This window comes from Bombus pyrosoma, linkage group LG9, assembly GCF_014825855.1.
Source record: "Bombus pyrosoma isolate SC7728 linkage group LG9, ASM1482585v1, whole genome shotgun sequence".
In the NCBI taxonomy this organism is placed as follows: Eukaryota; Metazoa; Arthropoda; class Insecta; order Hymenoptera; family Apidae; genus Bombus; species Bombus pyrosoma.
In genome coordinates this window covers 13,759,735-13,785,807 of record NC_057778.1, presented here as the reverse complement: position 1 = coordinate 13,785,807, position 26,073 = coordinate 13,759,735, and the positions used below count along the sequence as shown (strand labels likewise).

At 44.9% G+C, this 26,073-nt stretch overlaps 1 protein-coding gene and 1 pseudogene across 6 annotated transcripts; one reads left to right on the top strand and one right to left on the bottom strand.

Moving 5' to 3' along the window:
- The first annotated feature begins 635 nt into the window (after positions 1–635).
- LOC122570549 (protein bric-a-brac 2-like) lies at positions 636–26,051 on the top strand. Of its 6 annotated transcripts, none has more exons than XM_043732983.1 (10): positions 636–1,153; positions 10,761–10,869; positions 11,034–11,178; positions 11,429–11,593; positions 21,986–22,249; positions 22,381–22,588; positions 22,873–23,028; positions 23,521–23,859; positions 23,982–24,432; positions 24,641–26,051. In XM_043732983.1, the coding sequence occupies exons 2-10, from the start codon at positions 10,835–10,837 to the stop codon at positions 24,843–24,845; spliced, it is 1,968 nt and encodes a 655-aa protein (XP_043588918.1). In that variant the 5' UTR covers positions 636–1,153; positions 10,761–10,834; the 3' UTR covers positions 24,846–26,051. The 6 variants fall into 6 exon arrangements, 5 of the variants coding, with proteins under 5 accessions (XP_043588918.1, XP_043588921.1, XP_043588920.1 ...); XM_043732985.1 differs by lacking the exon at positions 636–1,153 and adding an exon at positions 8,632–9,690; XM_043732986.1 differs by lacking the exons at positions 636–1,153; positions 10,761–10,869 and adding an exon at positions 8,456–8,528.
- Positions 1,757–5,057, bottom strand: LOC122570864 (annotated as a pseudogene).
- Positions 26,052–26,073: the final 22 nt, after the last annotated feature.

The following is a 26,073-nucleotide window of genomic DNA, read 5'->3' as shown; positions in this document are numbered from 1 at the left end:
CGCCGTGGCTTCTTTTTACACAATGGCCGTACTTCTACGCGTAACGATCGACCCGCTCTGCTAGGGGATAGCCGGGATGCTCGGAAACAGTGTGCTTCTTATGGGGAGACGCGGCGCAGAGAATTCAACTCAGTGTTGTGCGCATCAAGCTACGAATAGTGGGGTAAAGAGAACGGCCGGTTAACACAGGACCGTCGAAAGACTCTTAGAACCTAGTGATCACTTTCGTACGAAAGAAGATTGATAAATATAAGCGAAAAAGCTTGTCGATCATATAATTGTTAATTATTTTTTTATAGAAGAATAAATTTGTAAATATATACTCTATGCCGAAATTTTCCACAGATATGATATATAAACGTATAGGAACAGCGAAGTCCTGTAGTAACAACCGTTTTCAACGGTACAATATACGATACGCGTTGGGATTTGACGCAATGATCATCATTTTCTATCAGATAAACGATTTTCAAAAGATAATGATTGGGATAAGGGTAAAGAAATTGACAAGTTGTAAAGAAGAAAGTTGATACAATCCTGATTTTTGCCGGTTGAACATTATAGCAATTCGTGGTGGTGGAAGGGGTTTGCGTGAAGGTAGTGGGGAGAAAGGCAGATTTCCGTTCAGGGGCGCGTTTACGGCGGCGTAGCGCAGCCGGCGGGAGAGGCGAAAGGCGACGCGGGAGAAGTGGAAAGCCGGGAAGAGTGAGCCGACGAAGGGAAGAATCGGGGTCCACAACAAAATCGCTTAATCGCTTTGCGCCACCGTCCGCAACGGAACACGGGTCGTCCGCCGCCATCACGGTGCCCCCTAGTGTGCATTTATGTCTTTCTCTTTTTCCATCTTTCTCCGTGATTCGCTACGCCACTTCGTGTCGCGACGTTTTCACGGGCAAACGGAGAGTGACAACTGGCAGTCGTCAGCGCAGTACGTGCTTTACGCGACGACTGACAATAGTCCGTGTGTCATCGCGTGAACACGCGTTTTCTGAAAATTCTTCGTAAGACATCTTTCTGCGCGGAGTTCTCTATACCAAGTGTCATAACTATAGCAAAAGTGAGTGTCTTCTGCGAACCTTGGCACGGAGTTGCCAAACATCAGCCAAACTTTAGTTCCAGTGGTGATATTATTCGCGGGCCAGGTCATGGTAAGGTAAGAGCAATTATAAATTTCTATACTACGACCTTTTTTAGCCTGTTCACTCTTATTCATTACATCTCACGATCGCATCTTAATTATTCCTTTTGTTCGAGAACAAACGCATAAATATACGCATTAAAATTCTACTAGTTTCATGTCGCTACTTGTTATTCCGACATATCGCGTGTATACATGCGTTACTGAAATGTATTGAAAGATATATTGGCTCTGCGAATAAGAATCTGTAAACGATAGCTGTGTAGAGAATTGGGTGTGAAAATTCTGTCGATCTTCCACAAGCGACATTTTACATCGAGTTTACGGATATATGGCTCGCGCGTATTGTTTTGACTTTCATCCGCTTCACCTATAGCCCCGAACAGCTGGTCAATTCGGTGTGCGTACTTGTATAGGTGTGCGTGGCAATGATCCACGACGTTTAACGACCTGTCGCATTCGGAAAGACGAATTACACATCCCTCCACGCGCGCCTCGTGTCTTCTCTCCATGAGGATTTGGAACAGTTGCCGCGTGCACGTTCGAATCGCTGTCGCCGATTACGGTAGGTCACGTGCACGATAACTGTCCAATAATCAACGATTACGTATGCGCAGGAAACACTTATTTAATGTTTGCGCGTACTCTGTAGCCATATACGAAGGAAAACACAACTAGTATCATGTCTTGGTGCAAAATTACTCGTAAAACGTAAATCGTGCACCAATAATTACTTTTCGCAAATCATTCGCACGAACTTTCTTTCTCTATTTCCCTCTGTTCCTGTTTCATTTTTCATCTCTCATTAATTTTATTTTTCACCTAAAGAAAATATTATGCGTGTATTTTCTATAATAGGATACTCTTGGATAAAGAATATACAGCAGTATTTATTATTCGTAATATACTGCACTGTGAGCTTGAAACGATGGCCACATTTCTATGATAATTGTATTCTATAACAACGATACGTCTTTCGTTGACTGTTTCCAATAGATCAAGATAGGCTACGATAAATGTACGGGGTGAAAGGAAACGTAATTTTACGCATTTATACGAGCAGAAATTATTTAATAAATCATTGATAAAACAATTGGAAGAATCGTTAATAAGTATGTATAATCATTAGTAAGGTGCACTGTATGCATCTGAGATTTTCTCCGTGATCGTGCGGCAAGCAACGGTTTACCCATACATTGTACCAGCGGTACCGATGATAAAGAGAAATGCTGCCTAGAAAGCAGGTCTTGACTGAATCTAGGCCACCCTGATGGCGCGTACACATTCTCCACAATTTTACTGTTCCTTCTCTCGGCCTTGCCGCGTTCGTATCTACCGGGAGAACCGCGTATATTTTCTCTTCTCTTCTCATCTATTTCTTCTTCTCGTCGCCTTTCAATCTCTCCCATCCTCCTGCTAATCTCCCTCTCTCTCTCTCTTCCCCCCCCCCTTTTCCATTTTTTCTTATAACGATCCAAGACTCGAGTTTCAGACGCCGTACGCGACTATAACTATAAGGGATAATGTTAGTAAGTGCATTTATAAATTTGTAAAATTTAAGCTTATGTTTAACAAACAGTAAATACGCACGAAGAGTCATTTAGTTCTTTAATATGCGGTGTATACTTGCAGCGACAACAAGGTTTCTCGATAAAGGGCTAAAGATCTAGAGGAAAGGGAAGTACAAGAGTTATAATTTCAAGTCGTACTATCTCTAAAAGAAAACTACGATGAGATCAACTATTTTCTCAAGAGCCCCAAGCGGAATCGCGTGTATATGACTGACAGTGGGGCGATCGAGAGCGACCTAGAAAGGTTTTAAAAGACATTTTCCCGTTCACCCACGTATAAAGTATAAAGCTGCCCTCTCACCGCAAAAGCATAGAGCCACATAACGTGAAATCTCGTATAATAATTGAGATAGTAAAAGAGAGAGAGGAAGCAGAGAGACGAACGGAAAAAATTCTGTACAAGTGTTAAGAACACAGGCATAGAGATAGATGTAATATGTTGATATAAAAGATAGAGACAGAAATAATGAAAGGTGATGGACGCAAAGAAACAGGAAAAAAAGAGAACTCAGGTGAATGTATGTTCCTCCGGATAGGATATACTGTATATACATGTATATGCATGTACAGACGAACATGTACTCGTATTCGTACGCGTTTGTGTGCACCGCTGTACGCGCGCGCATAGGAACAACGGAAAGTACGGAGCATAATACGGAGAAAACGCTGGTAAAAGGAAAGAGGCCCCTCTGCCTGCCTTTCCAATCGAATCGAACGCCCCTCTCGCCTTTGTCATTTTCTCTTTGTCCTCGTTTTGGGCTCGCCGTTCTCTCGAAGAGCTCTCTCCCCTTTTTCCTCTCTTTTTCCTTCCGTCTCTCTTTTCCTTTCGTGCCGCTGCTTCACTCCTTTTCGGTTTCTTTATCTCCTACGATACCTGCATATAGCCAAATTCACGCGAAACAACCAACAACTTGGCCATTCTTCCCATTCGATGGCTACTTTTGTTTTCCATTCTGCTTCTCCTTCTCCTCTTCCTCTTGCTTCTCCTTCTCTTCCTCCTTCTTCTCCTTCTTCTTCAGCTTTCTCGTGTTTGTCTTTCTCCTCCGTTTTGTATTCCTTCTCTTTTTGATCCGTGGCAAGCGCCTTTGTCGCATCGAGAAAGAGACGAGTGCGAGAAGATGGAGTAGAGACGAACGAAGGTAGAAGGAGATGACAAGACAAGAAATTTCTCTTGCTTCGCTCGGCTTTGTCCAGTTTCTCTCTTCACCCTCTGGCTTCTCACAAAGCATCCTGTCTACCACCCTAACCTCTCTTTTCTTTCTTTCCTACGTTTCGATCTGCCTCTACCCATCTTTTCCTTTTCCTCTCCGCCTCCTTGCCGTATTCCCCTTCCTCGATAACCTTCTTCGTCGCCACCACTTCCAGCTCTACCTCCACTTCCACCTCCACTTTACCTCTTTTTCCTTCTCTACAGTCTTGTTCGTTCGTTGTCGTCGTCTTCGTCGTCGTCGTCGTTGCGTCGTTGCGTCGTTGTCGTCGTCGTCGTTGTTGTTGTTGTTGTTGTCGTCGCTACTGCTACAGTCACCGTCACTACCACTACCACCGTCATGGCGCGCTAGCGCTGCCGTTGTCTCCTCTTTCGTTGCCTCCTATCCTACACCTCGAAACTGATCTTTTCCACTGGTAACCCTCTTGCTTTTCTCCCTCTACTCTATATCCTTCGTTCCTAATTCTGCTAACCTTATGTACATACATATATATGTCCTGTTCCTTTAAAAGTAAGCAAAAAGAAAAGAACAAGATGGTAGAAAAAGAAAAGGCGAGAGAGAGAGAAAGAGAAAGAGAACTGTGTTTATCGATCATTTCGCGTTTTTGCTCACCAGTTATTTACATAAAAGTCTATACAGACCGATTAAACTTTTACGTAAGTACGCAAGCGTTAAATGTTTTTTAAACAGCTTTATTGCTAACATCACAATAATTGTTATTTAAACGAACGAAAGAATGCAAAAGGGCAGATATCTCTACGTGAATGAAAATAATATTATCATTATTATTATTCGCGTATCGATGTAACATTAAAGCTTTTGGATTAGAAAACATATAAAAGCACAAATTTCAAATCATCCCTATCTATATTTGTTTGCGTCCTAAATGCAGAGTCACGTCATAAACTTCCTGTTTCGCTGGAAAACAGTTTAAACGTGCAGTATACATGTGTCCGAAAAATATCGTATCGCTGGATCGTTAATCGCGTTTAAACGATCGTTCGTACAACCGATTCCGCGTCTGACTCATTGTCAATTGTATGCTATCCTTTCTCTTACTCCTTCAGCCTTCCTTTCTCTTTTCCTCCTATTTCCCTTATTCTTTTTTCGCTCTCCTGTCCTCGCGCTCTCCTGCCTCATCGTTCATTATGTCCCTCTCTCTATTGCTGTCTCAAAAAAGCAGTTTTGCCTCTTCTCCTTCTTTCTCTCGCAAACCTTTTCCCTGCTGCTCTTCCTCATTCTCTATCTCCCCTTAGATTCTCGCTCGCGTTCCCCTTATCTCCGGAGTTTCTCATTGTCTGAAAGGGCCATCTGTCCCCCGGCTTTTTCATCCTCCGCTTTCATCCCTCCGCTGTACACGAGCACACAAAGAGACTCTCTTATCCGCTGTTCACCACCCTCTCTTCACCCTTTCTCCAACTCCCTTCTTCTTCGTTGCTTCCGTTCGGCCGACTACTCCTGCGCATCCTCGTTACTCCTTTCTCTTTCCTCGAAACTTTACCAGGTTCCTTCGTCGGCTAACCAGTATCTATTGATAATTATCGCGAGACAGACAAACAACGTTCAGGTTAAAATAGCAGGCAACGTTGGAAATGCAAATTGGAAATTTTGGAATGGGAACGGCATCGATATATCAAAGGACGGAAAATATCGCAACGAAAGAAGAATGTTTTTCATTCGTGACGCGAATGGTTGTTCGACGGTGGAAGAATCGAGCGAACAAGAAAAAAATTGTGCACCCTCGTTGTAAGGAAGAAGAGATCCCTCTGGGCAAGCCACGTGCGACCTTGGACAAGTCCACGTCACCCTCTTACGTTGCACCCTTCGAAGGGACGCAACCCTGATCACGTGGATCCCGGGGGTGGTTTCTAACCCTCGTTCATCCTTGTTCTGTGAGAGGAAAATGGAAAGAGAAGATGTACAGCGATACGTAAGAACGCGCAAAGCCTCGATCGAAAAACAGTTTCCAAGGAAAAAACCTAACGATTACAAGAGATGCACGATTCGTCTAATATAGAAATTTCCTTTGGTAGAATCAGCATTCGTCGAACAGATTTTTTTTTTCACGCAGATTAGAAACGTTAAAGGACGATGAAAAGCAGCTCGTGCATACCGGGCATTTTTCTTTTCTCTTTTCTTGCGCATCTCCACGTGTCAATTCTTCCGCTCTCATTCGGTTCCAGTGAAATTGGCGTTTCCGGGTCTCTCTACTCCCTCCATGTCTCCGCAGCTCGTTCTTCCTCCTCTCTCTTTACCTTTTCTTCGAAAACGGCATCGGAGGGTAATGGCGGGGATGTAAAAGCGGTAGGAAGAACGGAGACAACGTAGCCAGCACTATATATACGACTGCTCTTTCAAGTGGTAGGGCGAAGGGGAACAGGTGAGAGGCCGAGAGAGCCCGGTTCTCTCGGAAAGGTGAACGGAGAGAAACGAAGAAACGAAGGGCATTTGGAATGCGGTACTGTTATGCCTTACGGTACAGACAGGACGGAAATTAGGACTGCTTCGACTCGTTGACCACTGCTCGTTATTTACTTCGTTCGTACATTGATTCTCTCTTTACCTCTTCTTGTTTTCGTTCGTCCTATTCGCACAAGAGTCGGTGAGAGAACGGTGCCAATATCCACGCGATATTAGCGAAACTCGGCATTTTATAATACGTTCGTCCATGTCGTGCGATCAACGAATCGATAGAGAAGCTAAGTTTTCTGTCAGAAAGATACATCGATTGTAAATATTACCATAATTCGACAATTTGACGATAAGCCGACATCTTCTCGAACAGAAAAACGAGCACGAACCGCGCGTTATAAGGAAAATATAGAAATCTGTAGGGTGTTAGCGGAATCTTGGAAAAGAAAAATTGGTGCTTCCATAAATACGAGAGGAACGAATGTGAAAACGCGTTGTTTCTCTTCTCCTGCGTGCTTTCCTACTCATCAAAACCAGACTTTATCTAACGCGACTCGCTCTCGCTCGATTTCTCACTATCGATAAGGATAAATGCTATTTTCCAATTCTCGAGCAGCGCATTCAGTCGAAAAACGCGATATTTTACCTGGCTCTGGACGTTAACATACCTGTGAAATCCAAACGAGAATCCATAGAATCCGTTTGAAAATGAAAGAACGTTAAAGCGTTCCTAACGAAGGTACAAAACTGGGAATGTTGGAAATGATAGCAAGACGTTCGTCGTGTTTCTCAAGGTATAGCAGGGTCATGGTGTAACGCGAAAGAAGATTGGAAATCCGAGAGCGGTAGGCGAGACGTTCGGACATCGGTAACGAATGGCGGTAACGTGGAAAATGTTGGAAATGACGATATGCTTAGGGAAAAGGCAGGTGGGGTGCAAAGAAAAAGAAAGGATGGTAGTGCGGAGAATTGGCCGGTGGCGATGAAAATTTTATTAGTGACGCGTTTTATCGGCCGCTGCTTTTCTACGGAGAAAGAAAGACGAGAATATGGAAGCGAGAAGCGAAGGAAACTGTTCTGGAAGATTTCAGAGTGTTCCCCCTAGATACGCGGTTCTGACTGGAAGACTAGGCAGGAGGGGAGAAGCCGTTTCCGCTTACGTTTTCCCGGAGAAAGAGCTGGTTGGTCGTCTCGAGAATGACGGTACGACGGTACAGACGCGGACGGTACGATGGGTACGATGGTACGACGAAAGGAAAAAGTCCGAGAAGAGCCGAGGAAGAACGTCGATAACGTTGGAAAAACGTAAAACGCGCACCGACCAGGAGGAAAAGGAAACGCCGCGTGTAGTATAAGGAGAGGAAGAGAGGAGAAAGAGAGAGGGTAGAAGCTTGCCATCGAGCGAACCGAGAAAACGGAGTGCCCGAGCGGTGGAGAGAGAGAGAGCGGAAGAGAGGATAGGATAGGAGAGTTGTGCAGAGAGGATAGGATAGGAGAGGAGAGGAGAGGAGAGGAGAAAAAGAGAGAAGGGTGGCGGAGACCGTGGAAGAAAAGGGGCCACGAGAAAATAGCGTCTTCGCCTCGTGGGGAGGGAACGAGGGAACGAGTAAATGGAGCCAACGCGCGGTGAAAGAGGGAACGAGAGACGAGGAGGGTCGAGAAAGGAACGACGAAACGACCGAGGGACGAGGAGGGCCAGAGAAAAGAAAAGAAGGAGATGGAACGAGAACGATACGAGGGTAGAAGAAGAGGGGAGCAGGCGCTCGTCTACTCCACGAATGGCAGAGAGACAGACGGGGAAAAAGAAAGAGGATGGGATCCGAGGGAGGCGAGGTGAAATTGGACACAAAAAGCTCGAAGAAAAATTGAGATGAATCGTGGAAGGGAAGATGGAAGGGAGGATTCTCTGAAAGGGAGAGACCAACGCAGTGTCCTTCTTCGAGACCGCGAAAGAAAGCGCGAACACACGAGGGATGAACGTTCACCGATACGATATATTTATCGCCAATTTTAATAATCGCTAAGCGAGATTCGATCGCCCGCTCTCTGTGTATTTCTGTTCGCGTGCGTGTCTTCATCTGCGACACCCGATATAAGAACGTAGCTGGCGTCGCTGTTTTTGTTGATCGGTGTTGTTGCTGGTTTCGTTACTGGTTTCGTTACTGTGACCGCTACTGGTGCCGCAAATACGTCGATCGTGTAAGTGAACGCTATTGTGCTCTGTCTAGCTCTGTGCTTATCTTCTTTCCATCACCGTACCTTTGCTACACCTTCTGGCGAGTGACGCGCGCGCTCTCGTTTACCGTGTCCCGCTCGAGTAGTTTAGCTTCTCTTTACCCTCGTTGCTTCTTTCACGGTCAACGTTTACGCGAAACGGCCGAGTAACTACTCTTTTCTTACAATTTTCCATTTCGCATTCAGCCTGGCTACGAACGCCGCGAATCGCTATCCGATAATTCACCATTTAACAGGAGCAACAGAGATTATATCACGCAGTAATAAAATAACGTTCATTCGAATGAAAATGTAATTACATACGGTCGATATGGCGATAGCGAGAAGGTGCGCAAGTAAAGCATCGTCGATGAAAGTATGCGCGAAAGATCGACCGGCGAGAAAGCGTATTGATCGATTCGATCAGCCGCGAACGGTTGCGATCGATTTCGATCTCTTCCCCACTCTATTTTCGATCCATCCTTTATTTTCCAAACCATCGGCAAGCGTTCAGACATATCGACGATACAGCATAGCACGGCACAGCACGCTTTCCGAACGAGACTGTGCGAGCGCGCGGTCTCACTCCGTTTCTTCGACTCGCATTACATCCGGTTTTCTCTTCATTCGCTCCGCCACTTTGATCGTCTCTTCCTTCTCTCCTCCTTCCGTCCCTTCTTTCTTCCTTCCTTTCTTCTTTCTTTCCTTCTTTTCTTCCCTCCCTCCCTCCCTCCCTCCCTTCCTTCCTTCCTTCCTTTCTTATTCCCTGCTCCCTCTTGATTATATCAGGCTTCTCGAATGATTTGTCGGATCACGAGAAAACGATGATTTTATAGTACGTTTGAGAATAAATGTCGATCGTGCGGACGTTTACCATGGTTCGTGGCCAAAGGAAACGATCAAACGATTGCCGATTACGACTGGTGTTTATCCGTTATCGCTGATTATCGACTCATTTTCGAACGTTACGCGTACCGGTTAACCGAATTTTTAGATATCATTACGCCTATTCGCGACGCGACTGGCTATCGTATCATCGTGTACGGACGAGTTGGCGCTTAACTCGTTGGGAAACGCGGAAGCAAGAATATAAGCACGCGCAGAAAACGCTGTTAACGACCAGCGAGCGGAGAAAAAAAACCGATCAGTAAGTACGCTAGCTACGTTTATTTGTCAACGACTTCTATCTACGACATCCGTGAAAAGAGTTTGAGGCTGTGGATCGTAGAATGGAATATCCGCTGACGATATACCTACATCTTTGGTAAACGCTTAATTTTAATCGATATGAATGAATTGTATTTGCGAAGAGCCGAAAACGCAATCCGAGTTACTGTTATCGCGAATGAAATGAGTCGTGTTGGACTGAGACGAGCGGCGTGGTTTCTATGCCATATCAACGCGCGAAGAGAAATCGGTGAACGAAGAATCAGGGGGGAATTAAAGGAGGCGCGAAACGAGTGGAAAGCTTAAAGTTCTCGCGTTATCGGCGCACGTCTAAGCAACTGATAAAAGTCCGTATTCCTACGGATAGATAACGCGGAATGGTCCGTATAAAGAGTCACATAGATAGAGACAGATAAAGCACGGTCCACGGAACAGGTGAATGTTACAAGACAGACCAACGCCCGGCCTTCTTCGTAGCTTTTACAGTGTCGCGTATTCGCACCGATACGTATCGTTTATTTTCTCCGCGTACATCTTCACCGTGTATTACCGGCCTTTTTCTCCGTCTTGCCGTTCACGTTTCTTCCTCCTTTCCGTCAAACGAGCGAACGTTGCTGACGTTATCGCGACGAAGCTTCGTGTCGTTCGTCGTTCGTCGTACGTCGTTCGTCGCTCGTCGTTCGTCGTTTGTCGTTCGTCGTTCGTCGATGCTTCATTCTCGATCCTCGATCCTCTACACGCGGGCCTCGATTCTCCATTCTAGATCATCGTTTCCGTTGTTCACGTTGTCGTCGTTGGTGAAACCGCGAAAGTGTTTCTCCATATCGTTGCACCGCGAAAACAGCGACTGGTTGTGCACTGTCCGCTGCCGCTACCAACAGTTGGCTTCTTCTCTTTCCGATCGGTCTTTATTTTCCTTGACTCATCCGCCTCCGTTCCCTTCGGCCACTCGCGCTCGATTCGTTCCACTCTTCGATCCTCTTACCGATCTCTATCTATCTTTCTTATTCTCTTCTCTACCGGTTTCTCGCTATCTCTTTATTTTCTCAGCCACCGCAAATACGATCTCGACCGAACGATCTCCGCGCCGCCGATACTGTGCCGGAAAGGAGAACGAATATTTCATGGAGACGGATCGTTATTGGGGCGTGCACTACAGGTACTGTCCCCTTTTACGGATCGATTTGAAGGAAGGAAGAAGAGCATCGTTACGACATATGCAACAGCTCGATCCATCGCTCGCCACTTACGATAAATCGACGAAACAATTGGTTCACGATCAAAAACCGACAAGTGATCGTTCCTTTACTGTTTTTGTTGCAGCGGCGGCATGGCCGGGCAGCACTACTGCCTGCGCTGGAATAACTATCAGTCGAACATGACGTCCGTTTTCCACCAACTCCTTCAGACGGAAGCTTTCGTCGATGTTACCTTAGCATGCAACGAAGCTTCTTTAAAGGCACACAAGGTAAGCGAATCGCGACCGACAGTCGATCTAATCCGAATTAGATTCGTATGATCGATAATCCTCCTACCGATTCTTCCTCGCCAATCCTCGCTCGATTGTAATCGATATACATACCTATAGCGCACGACGTTGCGGGCCGCTCGTCGCGTCACGTCGTGTCGTTTCATTTCACCATGGCTCCAGGTCGATGCACCGATTTTCCTCTACCTACCTTATTGATCGTTCGATACAACTCCTTCTGTTTGCGCAGGTGGTACTATCGGCGTGCAGTTCCTACTTTCAAAAGCTTCTACTTTCAAATCCCTGCAAACATCCGACAATCATTATGCCCCAAGATGTGTGCTTCAATGATCTCAAGTTCATCATAGAATTCGTCTATAGAGGAGAGATCGACGTTTCGCAAGCGGAACTTCAGGTAAGAACCACTGTACTTTGTTATACTCTGGTCAACTATATATCTAAACCCTGGATATGTTTTACCGTTCTATTTTTCTTTCTTCTGTTTTGTGCGTCTCCTTCCTTTTTCTCATTTTATCCGTTAAAACAATGGCGTTGCGATCACGCAACAGTGCGCGAAATGACGTTAGACGAACAAAGGTAATTCCGACTTCGCAGTTTCGATCGCGTATACGCACTCTGAGACGAATAAAAATCGGAAAACAGAGATTTTGCGGCACGAACAAACGTTGACTATACTTTGCGTCGCGCGAATAACCGCGCCATACCGTGCAACCGTGTCATAAGCCCTTCTAACGTCGCATTGTTTAGACCTCTTGACTCGACGTCAAGACGTCTATAAACGACGAGACGTTCGAAACTTTCTCTTTCCCCCCTACATTGTTTCGTATCTCTGGTATACGAGCACGACCTTTACAGACCTTTTTATCGACGACGGCGACAGTCGAGCCACGCGCCAAGCATCGACTCTACACATCCGTCGGAAGTTAACCCATTGCCATCGACACCAACTTTGAATAGTTTCGCGATACGGATTCCTAACTTACCGATCAGGATTCGTTTCCTCTTCTCGTTTTTGCTGCAGTCATCTGCAAACCGGTTGTCGATAGTGTAGATTTTCTGCATTTTTCAAATGGCGCGATTGCATCTTTCTGCACGCGTTAAGTACGGACCTCTCCATCGGTCGTTCGTTTATCATGTATTCTTTCTGCATTTCCCGTTTCTCGTCTCCTATTTCCCGATTCATGTTTTGTTGTTTCCCATTCTTTATCCCTATTAAGACCTATTACTAGTAACTAGCTGAAATGTTATCATAATCTCAGAAATAGCGCGTGCCCCGTTCACCGTGATTTAATCTTATATTTTATTCGTAATTTCAAACTCGCGTTAAAATTGAATCACCGTTCGATGAACTTAAGAATGTTATTTGCCGATACCGATTATTAATTTGCTAATAGTACCGATACTCGTCAATGATACAATCAGTTCCGAGAGCCTCCCCTTCGGCTATTATTATCAAGTCTCTTTGTATTTGTTCGTAATGTACGATCAAGATAGTTGGCTAAACGTTTAAATCGAACTGGCACGCCGTGCTTCGACAAGCCAAATTTAAATTGTCGGAAAAAAGGTCACGTATCGCATCGTCGCTTGTCACGAAGTAAGCAACTTCCCACCTTTTACAAGAAGACTAAAAAAATACAACGATCCCCAATTACTAGGGGAAGTAGTTTGCTGTTCTTCGTGCTTTTCATCGTCTTAGATCTCCGTGGTGGCACAATTCGTATCCTATGCACTGTTCGGTAGCAAAAATATCTTGCATGAGTCTATCTACTGTATTTTCACTAATGTCTCCGTCGTGTCCGTGTTACTCTTAACCTCCTTTTCCTGATACCTGATTATTTGTTGTTCTTGTTACATGTGTATTAGAGTGTTTCGTGTTGACCTTTCATTGCTTTTTCGTTGCTCGATATTCTTTTATCGTTATTATTATCTTTTATTTGCTAAAATTCCTCGCCTCGACACCACCGTGTTAGTATTGTTTTCTCAGATATAAAAATTATACTAGATTCTAACCTCCCTGCGGGGAGAATACTTGTGGAAAATATTATAACCGAAGGAAAATTCACGATCGGACAAATTATAATTCTAACCACTCATCCAAGATGGATATTATTACATTAATGGATGGTCAGAAGTATCGAGCATGGTCTTTCGACCGCCGTATGTATTACATGGGAAGGGACCCATGGTTTCTACGAGACTGTTGATTCTTATCATAAGTAGAATACGATACCACGAAACAAACATCTGACCTCGAATTCAAAGGACAAGGTCAATTTTACGTCAGATCTTTTTCACAGATCTGCACCGACCCGGAGGTGTAGAAAATGTCTATGGTAATCGAGATAAAATTACTTTTCACCCTATATATACGTACGCGTGCACTTACCAGCACGCGTTAGATCGCCAATTGGTTTGGGTTTTGTATCGATGAACGAACGAGTTTGAATTATCGTCGCTGATTCTCCATTTTCGAAATGCAATTAACGACAGAATCGAATTAGAAAGGATCGGTAGAAAAGCGAGATGGATTACGCACACGTACTACTTACATATATTTAGGGGGCGAGTATCGCAGGCACAAGGCTAGTATTCTCTACTGACCTCGTTTTCGACTAGTTGTCGAGGATCTCCGTACCTACAGGTTCCGTAACGAGATCAAAAACGGAAGAGGCATATCGGAGAATTATATTGATATTGTTCCTGCCGTTACCTTGAACTTGACGCGACTTAAATTTAAGTTGCTACGGTACCGGATTAAGCTTTTGAAAGTTTGCAATTCTTAGCAATAAATAATTGCTGTTATGCTAGATCGATGCAACGAGAAATTGTTAACATTGCGTTTGGAGACAATTTGACTATATACGTTTTGATCGGAGATCAAATCGACGACTTTCAATGTTTAACGGGTACCGAGATCCGGAACAGATCGTAAATAGAACGATCGCATTATTTCGGCACTACTAGCGTAGAATGCGATTATTGAACGAAAGCATTGAAAACAGCATCGTGACGGACATTTTGAACATCTATGCGTGATATGCGTCTCGATTGCTACTAGACTCACCTACTCTCTGTCGTCGCGTTTTCGGTAAGCCTGTACGCATAGTCGAAATTATTGGTAATTACAACTAATAATCTTTTTCTGTTCCGGAGCGGGAAAAGGGATCGGAAGGGTGCAAGACAACGCACCAAAGTAAGCAACGTACGCGTGATTCGCACCACAGGGTTCGTGATCGTGCTTTCTTTATTCCTCTTAATAGATGCAAACTAGAAGAAAAGCGAAGAGAGGAGAAGAAATGAAAAGGAGTGCAAGAAGAGAAACGCAGAGAAGAGTGACGGAGAAGAAGATCCTGCGAAGGGGTGGAAGGGCAAGCGGCAATGTCGAACGGGGAGAAACAAGAGAATTCGCGCTTCTTCCGTCGCGTCGACTTTAGACACGCGGTTTTCTACAGTGGCGTGCATGCGTGCGCATACTTGGACGTTATTCATGCATGCGTGTACAGTGTACAGTAAACTCGCGTGTGCGTAGGGACGCGCCTGGAGCCGCCGCAGATTCCCTTTGTCCGCGCAAGCACTGCAATTCATGTCTCGTGTCCTCTTTCTTCCTTTCTATCTTTCTTTGTTTCGGTCCTTCTGTCCTTTCCTACGCTGTTCGCTCTCCCGAAATCAAGCTCTCTTTCCTCGACCATGCAACTCATCGTCTCGATCGTGAATCGAGTTACGTCGAATCGAATGGAATAAAGTCGAGTCTGCTCGATACAGGGCCGGCCTCGAAGGACCCTCATTATTTCACGTTGGCTCTATTTAACAAATTTCATCGAAAGTGAAGACGATTTGATCTTCGTCGAGTGTTTCTTCGCATTTTCAACATGCCATCCAATTAATAAACTTGTAGTTTTCTTGAAAACACAAATATACACATATATATAAACTTGAGCAAAAACAAGCTACAAATCTTCTTTCTCGACACGGCTTTTCCTTCTTTCGTGTAAGCAAAAGTCTATCATAATGTATATTACTTAACACTATCGTACTTTCTTATTTGCATCTCAAAGCCGATTAAAAATATAAATTGGTTCGTAGTTCAATTATAACGCATGGAAAACAGGATCCTAACTTTAGGTATACATCACTGCAGCGCTCATCCCCTCCTCCTCTCCCTCTCTTTGTCTATGTCATGTATGCACGCATATATGCACATATAGTCACGACCAGCGTGTTCACGCGAGTATATAACGCTAGCTTTGTCGTACCGATGGTAGAGCCACGATTCCATCCTTTTTTATTCTCTCGCGAACCTTGCATCCGTCTCCGTTCTGCCGTGGCCAAACGCGTTTCAGCTCTTCGTCTTCTATATTCCGTCTCGTTCATTCGGGCACAGACTGTATTTCTGTTTTTGTTCGGCCGGAGAAAGTCTTACTCGCTCCCACGGGAACTGCTCGTCGATGTTCGTCGCTTAACCGTCAGAGGCGAGCGCGCGCTTCTCTCAAACACCGCAGACTTGCCTCTCCGCCGATCCCCGTTCCCACCTCTCGTACTCGATGCTCTCTATCACCCTTCCACTGAACGGACTTGTGTCGTCCCGCTCCCCTCACCGTGCGCCGCTTTCCTCCAACGAGCCTGCCACCCGCCGGTTTTCAACCCCTTTCCCCGCTCTCTCGGGGACTGGTCAGGTGCGCTGGCTCGCTCGCTCGCTCCACGCGTATGCTCAATCGCTCTCTGTCCACTGCCGAGCACGCATCCCCCACAAGTCTGTTCCTCGTTGTACGCGCTCGAGCGCGGCCTGAATCCATCCTTGTTCGTCGCGTCGGCGAATTTCGCGGCGTCCTCCGCCGCCACCGCCGCCGCCGCCACCACCACCGCCGCCACCTCTTCCTCCTCCTTCTCCTCCTCTTCCTCCTCGGTTCTGGCTCTGGCTCTGGCTCTGCTGCTGCCGTTGCCGCTGCCTCTGCCACTGCCTCTGCCTCTGCCTCCTCCCGCTCTTCGCCGCGTCCTCTTCATCTCCTCGCTCCTCCGAATGCCGTGCGCCCTCAGCACGGAGCGCCGAATGCCATTTCACTTTCGTTGGGCTTCGCCGCGTAGGAGATCGGGCCCTGCCAGGAATTATCCTCTCGTTCTACGTGGTCGTAACCTCCTCGTACACGGTTTCGTCTGGCTTTTTCACGACGTCGACTCTACTAACGCTGATATCACCTCGTTTTCTCGTCGTGACTTCTGCGCCGCTTTTTCTTCTTCTTCTTCTTCCTCCTCCTCCCCCTGCTCCTCCTCCTCCCCCTCCTCCTTCTGCAACTCCTCCTCCTCTTCCTTTCCTTTTTATTTTTCCCCTTTTTCTTCTTCTCATTCTTCACCTTCTCCGCCTCTTCCTCCTCCACCTCTTCTTCTTCCTTCTCTTTCATCTCCTCATCCTATTACCCTTTCTCCTGTATCTTTTTCTTTTCCACATCCTTCGTCTTTCTCTTCTATCTCTTTCTCCTTCTCTTCTTCCTTCGCTACCTGTTCCTCATTCTCTAGCTTATCGTCCACTTTCTCTTCCTCCTCTCCTTCTTCCGTTCTTTCTTCTTTCCGCTCTTTCTCTATTTATCTTTCGCTTTGTTTCTTCTTTTCTCTCTTTCTCTTCTTTCTTCCCTGTCATAGTTACTCACTCCATCGTTTATTCTCCATCCATTCGTCCAATTTTTCCCATTTCTCTCTCTTTCCTCGCTTCATTTTCCATTTCATCCTGTTTTGTCTTCACCGTCCTCCTTCTGTGTACATCTTTACATTTTCAACGAGGGATCGTTCGTCTACGGAATATCGCAGTCAGGTAAGTGATAAACGATACAAGTTCCTTTGCATCAGGATAGGAGTATGTCTCGGCAGACGCGTCGCGTTATTGCTACTTGCCATAGAATGGGTATTGCTGCGATAAAGTTTTCGCAACTCACAAAGAAAGTGACAGAGGCGGATGGTGAGGGGAACAAAGGAAGAAAGAGAGAGCAGAGGAAAGAGAAAAGGAGGCGAAAGTTTTATATGGATACACGACACATACTATTGCCCGCCGAATCTTGGACGACCGTATCGTGCACGTGAACTATCGTGGTTCGAAATATTTTAGTATACATAGCAGTGCGTATGAAGCATAACAAATCTGCATATTATTAACTAGATCTATACCATGATCAATTATAACGTGATAATCTACCAATACGAAGAAACCTCGTGATTATCTATTAGTGTTTGTCTGTTTTTCTGAATGAAGCAAAGATGCAACGACTCGGCGCAAAGTGTTTGCCAAGTGTGCGACATTTGGATAATTTACTTTGGAATAAATATATGAATTACGATGCACGCAGCATCGATCAAACGAGTGAAGTGTCGTGTGTGCAGTGGAAACAACATGTCGCGCATAATCGTCACCCTCGATGATTTAATCAAACGGCATCGCTTGTTCGGATAATTTTGCTAAATTAAGGTACGTTCATAGAAAGTTTACGAGTTTCGAATAGTGAAATGTTAAAGTGCTTGAATCAATGAATTCGTGTCAAGTGCATTCAGTCCCGTTCTTTTCCGTCAAACATATAGTGCCTATGTGATTTGTGAGTTATAAAATTAACTCATTCGGTTCTGGATGAGTAAATTTATTGATTTTCTGCGAATGATGAATAATTATAGAGTATGATAATGATCGAGTTAATGCGTTTACATGTCTGCATGCGTCTATGCATACATGCAACGTGCGCATAACGTAAGAATCCTGTGAAATGTGTACGAAATTACACCATTCGCATTATCAGGCTTCTCCGCTTCACATTTGTAAACATTCGACGAGAACCTTATCTTACTCGCTTAAATCTTTACCATTTAAATGGTCGTAAACTAACGCACGCTTTTGTTAACTGCTAGTCAAATTCTCAAACACAAATCGACGCGTAAACGATGATTTTTCGAATAACTTTCGCGGCATAATAAAATAAAAAAAAATATGGTGTCGCAAAAGCGGAAGACGAGGGACGAAATTATTGCGAAGGGAAAAAATAACATAGAATGTCGCGTGAAAAGACGTACGTTAAGATGTAAATTTTGAGTTTTGTATCAAAAATAATAAAAATTCCACGATCCGGCATCTACTTGTTGTCGCTACTTGTTCGAAAAGCACGTGGTGGCGAGAGTCACACTCCCATTCAGAAAGGAGGTTATGTAGCGTGGAGAAGAAGAGAGGAAGGTTATGTTCGTGACGCCCGTTACATTATCAATTCCGTTATGACGCCGTATTCGTAATAGCGGAGACGACCCTAGGACTATCTTCGGGGATTCCCCCGTACGTTCTCCTCTTTGCTTATCTTCTCTCGTTTCTCTCTTTCATGTTATTTTCCCTCTCTCTCAGTTTTTCTGCTCTTCTTCTCCAACCGGGAAGTCTCTTCGTACCAGCATGGTTGTGTAACGCGTACCTTTCGCCGTCTCTTACGAACCAAGCCCCCAACCACCCCTTCGCGTCCTTCCTATTCTCGTGAAACGTTTCCACGGTCGATCATTTTGCGGATTTACACCTGTTGAACTTCTCTTGTCGCCCCCTTATTTCTTTTCACGAAAGAACACGAATCCACATCCTTCCATTTCCGTGTAAGAATCTTTCGCCAACGCTTCCTTATCCCTCTCACCTTTTATCCACTTTAGCTTGATTCCACTTTACTAATTTACATTTAAAAGATACATACACGCTCTCGTCTACCGGTTTGAAAAACAAATTCTTTTAAGCCTATTTTCTGAAAGTATTCTCCAAGGCATGAACGGGACGAACGTTCGTTCGGTTTGATTCTATCGGAAGGAAATACGTTTCTCGCAGCGTCTTACTCGCTGATTACCGGCCTCAGTGGCGCGCCGTTCTTGCAACGATCCTGGAAAATCTTGTCATCGTTGTCGGTCGCGAAAATCACGAAAGGAAGGAAGTATAGGAGGAATCCTTTTTTCCTTGTCTCGTGTCAATTAGTCTGGGATAATTGGTCGGGCGATGCCCTTGAACCCTAAGTATTGATTGGTGAGGTTGGATTCTGCCGGTGTCTTTCCCTCTTGCCTCCGAACCGATGGCACCACCCCTATGCATCCACCGCCGAACCAACCAACTACCCACCCACTCTCCCTAACCCCTACACCAGCACACGTACAACTCTACCCATCGCCCAACGTTCGTGGTTCTCCAAATTGCCGTCGCCGTCGCCGTCGTCCTCGTCCTCACCCTCACCCTCACCCTCACCCTCACCCTCACCCTCACCCTCACCCTCACCCTCACCCTCACCCTCACCCTCACCCTCACCCTCACCCTCACCCTCACCCTCATCCTCAACCTCACCTTCACCCTCACTCTCGCCCTCGCCCTCATCCTCGCTCTCGTCCTCGCTCTCGTCGTCGTCATCGTCGTCGTTGTCGTCGTCGTCGTCGTCGTCGTCGTCGTCATCGTCGTCATCGCCGCTGCCTTTATCGTTTGTTAAAGCATCGCACCTTTCTAAACGCTTCTTTCCTTCTTTATTCGTTTAATTAATCCGCGAACAAATGCATCTTCTCCGTTCGCTTGCAATACAATAATCGAATCTTTGTACTTACATAGGCTATCGGTTTGCAACTTTGACATCGCCAATTTTAAATCGTTGAGTTACGGGAAAGAGACTGTAGCATCGAAAGATCGTTTGCAGAGACCGCTTCTAAAACTGTCCTGTCACAATCGTTGCGAGTGCAAGTTGTATTTTCATGTCAAGATGATGCTAGTGTCGGTAATCGCTGTACATGCATCCAACGTGAAAGTTCGATTACCTTTCAATCGATAGCATGAATTCTCATATCTCGTCAAGCCTGAGAACATTTGTGAATATTTCAACCGGATTATACATATCCTTGCTTTCTGAAGCTTTCTTTGCATTTAGCGAATGGGATAAAGTGTGAAAGAATGGTGGTGGTGATGATGATGATGATGATGATGATGATGGTGGTGATGATGGTGATGATGGTGATGACGACGACGGCGACGATGACGATGATAATGATGATAACGATGAAAGAAGAAAGAGATCAAGACCCACAGAATGAATCTCAAAATATATGCATGTATAGGTGGAAACGGCTGGAAGTCATATCGGTGCCCATGCCGTCGCGAATGTTGAGAAGAGGATCAGAGTTTGGGGTGGTCGATACGGCCCTGGGGCCGCGACAGCCGCGTCGGAGGCCTCCCCATTCTTCCTGCGGGCGTTTTTGCCTCTGTCCCCCTCTTTCTCTCCGTCGCTCACTCAATCGCTGGTTCACTCCCTCCCCCCTTCTCTTTCCTTTCCCATCTCCTCCTCCGCGTCCTCTCCACTTTTGTACCTCTCGCTTTCTCGTTACACTACTCTCCTTCTCTTCCTGACACTGGCAAACGTAGTCCTACCTAGCGCCACCCAGTTTTCCACCCACGCTCCACGTTTCCAGTCGCCGCCAACACCCCCGACACAGTCTGCCTAAACCCCCACCTGAACCACCGTTTCCATCGTCTAACTCTTCCTCTGCTTCCTCACCCCCTCCTAGCCGCGTCGTTACCGCCGCCGCCGCCGCCGCCGCCACCACCACCACCACCACCACCACCACCACCACCACCACCACCACCACCATCACCACCACCACCACCATCGCCGCCACCGCCGCGTTGCCATCGCCGCCGCCGCTACCATAGCCGCGCTCTCATGCTGCTTGTCTCTTTGCCGACCCCGCCTAATCGCACCACCCCTGCCTTGATTAAAGAAGAGAAAACCTCAACTTCAACGCGAACCTCGGTCTCGTTCGTTCGTTGGCCCGCTCGTTCTTCGTTCCTTTTCTTTCCTACTTCCTATTTCCTGTAAGGAATCCTTTTTTCATTGACTTTCTTTTCCTATTTTATATTCGTCTATCCATGTCGATGTTGTATTATATATATATATATATAGTTTCTATTGTTCGTTGCTTGCAATTTAAATTCATTGTCATTGCCACGTGGACGAATGCAGTATCTTAGAAATACGAGTATACTTAACTTACAAATTATTATTCCCTTTACTCTTCCATACTTCTTAACGTTCACTCCTCTCTTTTACCCCCTTTCTTCTATTTAGGTTTTCTCTCTGTCTCCTCTTTTCCTCCACTTTCTTTTTCCCGTTTATTTCTTGCCTCTCCTTTCTTCCTCGTTTAGTTGCCTAGTTCCCTTACTAGCGGTTCAAGGTTAAAGAGACCGGTGAGGTGAATGTCGTTCTTGCGAGGAGCCCGTTGCGCTGCTCGATACGGGTCGACGCACCGTGCCGGTGAATCGTCGTCGTACGCCGAAACTGGATCGCGAATACTGATTTTAGACCGAGCCACCGCAAGCGGCAATCGCAAGATGAAACCGTACCCACTGAAACGAGCCGTAAGGATGACGAGCTTTTACTCAGAATATGCGAACCCAGTCTAGCCAGTCTGTTTTTTTTCTTTTTTTTCTTTTTCTTTCGTTCTCGTGCTCTTCTTTTTTTTCTCTCTTTATTCTTTTTCGAAGTACGATTCATCTAGATCGGCTACTTTTTGCTTCATTCCCGATTTAATCGACGAATCTCCGTACGTTTGCTGTATTCGTCGTGCAAGCAAAATACACCCGAAACTTCTTTGCAATTGATCGCGACGATTACGTCGTTCGGACTTTTATCTAATCGTCAGTCTAAGCGAATATTTAGTTGCATTCTCGGCGATCTTATAAAAACGAATCTGCGATTTCAAAGACAAATCGAGTATATGGTGGTCGAATAAACCTGCTTACAATTGTATGCTATCTATGTTACAGTCACTGTTAAAAACAGCCGATCAGCTAAAGATCAAAGGACTGTGCGAGGTACCTGAAAGCAGAGACGGGCCACCATCGGTAAGTCTGAGTTCGCCGCCAAGAGAACCCGGTACTCCTAGAATAAATTTCACCAAGTTGAAGAGACATCATCCAAGGTATAAGAGGCCCAGAACCACGTTCGAACCTCGCGCTACGGATTCGAGGCATTACGATCGGTACAAAGAAGAGGAATCGAACGAAAACTACGATTGGGAGAACAAAGAGGTAAGCGGCGATGTCGATGAACGCGCGAAGCTTTGGAAAAACCAAAGAACGTAAGAACGCGACAGCCGTCTTGAAAGCGACGAGGCGATCTCGTCACGGTCGTCGCTAAATTCGTACCGGATATTTCGCAGAATCACATAGACTGGCAACCCGAAGATGAGGAGTGCACGGAGGCAACCGCGGGAGCAGTAGTCTTGGAAACTTGCCAACGTAGCAGTAACAATAGTACCACTACTGGCACCACCAATAATAACAATAACAACAACAACAACAACAACAATAATAACAACGCTAGCAGCAACGGCAACGGTAACAATACGAGCAACAACAATAACAACGGTAAGTAATCGATAATGAGATACGGGCCCCACACCTGGATCCTTTTGCTTCCACGTAAAAGCGTAACATCGTTTATCACACATCTGTGTCAACAGTATAGTACATATGTATGTACTTATTACTATAGATTGCATTAAGCTCTTTTTTCTTTCTCCTTCTTTGTTAATTTGCAACTAAATTATACGAAAGAATAGCGAAATATTCGTGGCGGATTTTAGGTGTGGGGCGACTTACAGATTTACGGCAACGCACTGGGCAGACCGTTTTCACTTGAAATAAAAAAGGTGACATGTTTTGTCATACAGGCCTCGGTCATTACGGTCATCATCCGGATCCCGGAGAGGTTGACCTACCTCCAGAAACTCAACCTACACCACCAAGTGCCACATTGGTCGGTACTACGATTACACATTTAAGGGACCCGGATCATCATTCCACAGGTGCGGTTGCTATTAATATTTATATCGACATTCACGGTCGCTCTATCAGTACCCCATGATCGTCCGTGTATCGATGTTGTATCGTTTTTTCCACTATGTCGAACTCGGCGTGAATCGTATATGGGGGGGAAATAAAACCGTAGTTGGTTATTAGACAGGGAGGGAATTAAAATAATCGGTCTAATCGAGCTTAACAAGTTGCGATTAGATTTACGTTGCTCGGTTCGCAACAGCCCACGCTACCTCGTTTAGTCCATGCGTTCAACTTTGCTTTCGGTGGCACGCTCCTTTCTCCGGCACAAGGTTGCGATGCGCGACGTCGACGATACCGATATCGTCTACGGTCTAGATCATAGAATCCGGATAAACGAGATTAGAAGAAACACCGCGATTTGTTATTCCGGCACGATATTGCGGCTCGATGTTATGCAGACTCTTTTAACCGAAGGAGGCATTCATTGAAACTGTATTGTTTTTCGGATCTGTTCGCAGAGATCCAAAATTGTGACAGTGTGAAGATCAAGTTCGAAACGTTGCACACGATGGATTCGTCGGACACGATCGATATCGATAGCCACATGTCGGATCGAGCGAGCGTCAGTTCAAAGAACGCGGCCGATAGCGACAACATGATGATGATCACACCGGAGTTGCTTGGATTAATGCCTTCTGGAAGTTCGGTTCACTCGGATTCCGGTGAAAATAACTCGAGGGGTCATCCCGGACAATCCAGCTCTCATCATCATGGTTCGAAATCGTGGACGCAAGAGGATATGGATGCCGCTTTGGAAGCCTTACGAAATCACGATATGAGCCTTACGAAAGCCTCCGGTAATTCAAAAGCACGCACCACTTTTTTTCGCTCGGCTAGTACACGCGAGCCTACGGTTAGTCCGTTAACAAACTTTCTCAGCGTTCTCTTATTTAATCCAGTGGTGTCGCGATCGTTTTAGCAACGTTCGGTATACCGTCGACAACTTTATGGCAAAGAGCACATCGACTGGGCATCGATACTCCAAAAAAAGACGGGCCTACTAAGTCGTGGAGTGACGAGAGTTTAAACAGCGCGCTAGAAGCGTTACGGACCGGAACGATATCGGCGAACAAAGCTTCAAAGGCGTTTGGTATACCGTCGAGTACCTTGTACAAAATCGCGAGAAGAGAAGGTATCAGGCTGGCTGCGCCATTCAACGCAAGTCCCACAACCTGGTCGCCCGCCGATCTAGATCGTGCTCTCGAAGCGATACGTTCTGGTCAAACGTCAGTACAGAGAGCTTCCACGGAATTCGGTATACCGACGGGAACATTATATGGTCGATGCAAAAGAGAAGGCATTGAACTCAGTAGGAGTAATCCTACACCGTGGAGCGAAGATGCTATGACCGAAGCTCTCGAAGCTGTCAGGTAAATTACCGTTTCTTCATATCGTTCTTCTTATAATACATATTATCCTTTCAAACGACACGTTTCATTCTGCTACTTTTCCTTTTTCTCTTTTTCTATTTTACCGTGACGCAACTTCTCTAAGCATGTATCATCTATAAGATCGGTGGTTTCGTAAAAAACGCACGAGAAATTCAGTGGTTTCTTCCATTTATTCACGACTTTTCAGGTTAGGCCATATGAGCATCAACCAAGCGGCTATTCACTACAACCTGCCCTACTCTTCCTTATACGGTCGCTTCAAAAGAGGAAAGTACGAAGAACCAGCGGTGGGTGAAATATCGCAAGACGGTAGCAGTCCTCACTTTCATCAAAGCCCGAGTCAAAATCATTCGTCCGCTGTACCCGATCAAATGCCGTACCAAGGCAGCTGAAACTTGCCTCTTTATTAGATTCGTTTCAGTTTATTTCAAATTTTTCAATTTCTTGCTGCGATTTTGCAATTTACACTCAGCGTATCGTTCTTTGAACGAGAGCAAACGGCAAACGATGACAAGAGTCACCGACCAAAAACGCGTTTTATTGTGCGAGAACAATTGGCGAACGAATTCTTCTCGACAATTTAAAGCCGGAAGCAGGAACTTGTGACATCACGAAACAGTACAGTGACAACCGAAGGGTTGAAATGTGACTAAACTAATAGATGCGAAACATGATCATCTCTCTCTCGAGGGAATGGTCGTGAAGGGTTTGCAGTATTACAGATGGATTGTCGTAAGCAAATATTATGTATATTGTATGACTGTTATGTCGAATCGGAAAAGTAGATTAATTATAATTTATAAGAATTATTTATAAAAAAGAAAAAGTGCTGTACAGTCGGGATAATACCGATGAACCTACCGTAGTGTGTAAGTTGCCGATGCGATGGGCCAATAGAGGACATTCAAAAGATGATATAAAACATTCTAAGAACTAATGTCTTTTATGTTAGCAATTTTGATGAAAAATTCTCTGTTAGCTCAATCTTCATTTTCTTTTCTTTATTGGTTGGCTACATTATTTTTATAACTTTATTAAATAAACTTTTTACAAAATTATTCACTACTTACCACGCGATCAAATACTATATATAAAAGTAATAAAAAGATTTTGTTGAAAAACTAAAATAGATTCTAACTAAAATATAAACAGGTGTGTCGTTGCATTTCAAATCGTTCTAAGATTCAATTATTTTCTTACGTCTCACCAACAATTTGTTCGCTGAGACGATGAAATATTGTATACGTGTTTCTAATGGTTTTCTTCGCATTTATATTTACATTGCAAAATTTCAAATTTCAACTCTACGTATACAACTCCACTTACATCAGGAGTAAGATATTTTCAATATTTTTTCAAAGATATGGAATCAACAGAACTGAAGAAAAAATTGCGTGGAAATTTCAGCAGATCAATTTCTGAGAGCAAAGATACTTTTTACGTTCGAATAAACTGCCACATGCAAAGAATATATTACATCCATTACTCATGCTCACGACTATTATATGAAAACATATATTACTTATAAATATAAATAAATAAATAAATATATATATGTACAGTTTATATATTTTAAATTAAAAAGTAATGCGACAAAATAAATGTTGTATTTAATGCCCA

Coding starts and splice junctions, on each gene's coding strand:
- LOC122570549 (XM_043732982.1), top strand. CDS start 15,377: ATGTATGCACGCATATATGCACATATAGTCACGACCAGCGTGTTCACG. Junction 17,003..21,985: donor CTACGGAATATCGCAGTCAG/GTAAGTGATAAA, acceptor TCTATGTTACAG/TCACTGTTAAAAACAGCCGA. Junction 23,029..23,520: donor CCCGGATCATCATTCCACAG/GTGCGGTTGCTA, acceptor ATCTGTTCGCAG/AGATCCAAAATTGTGACAGT.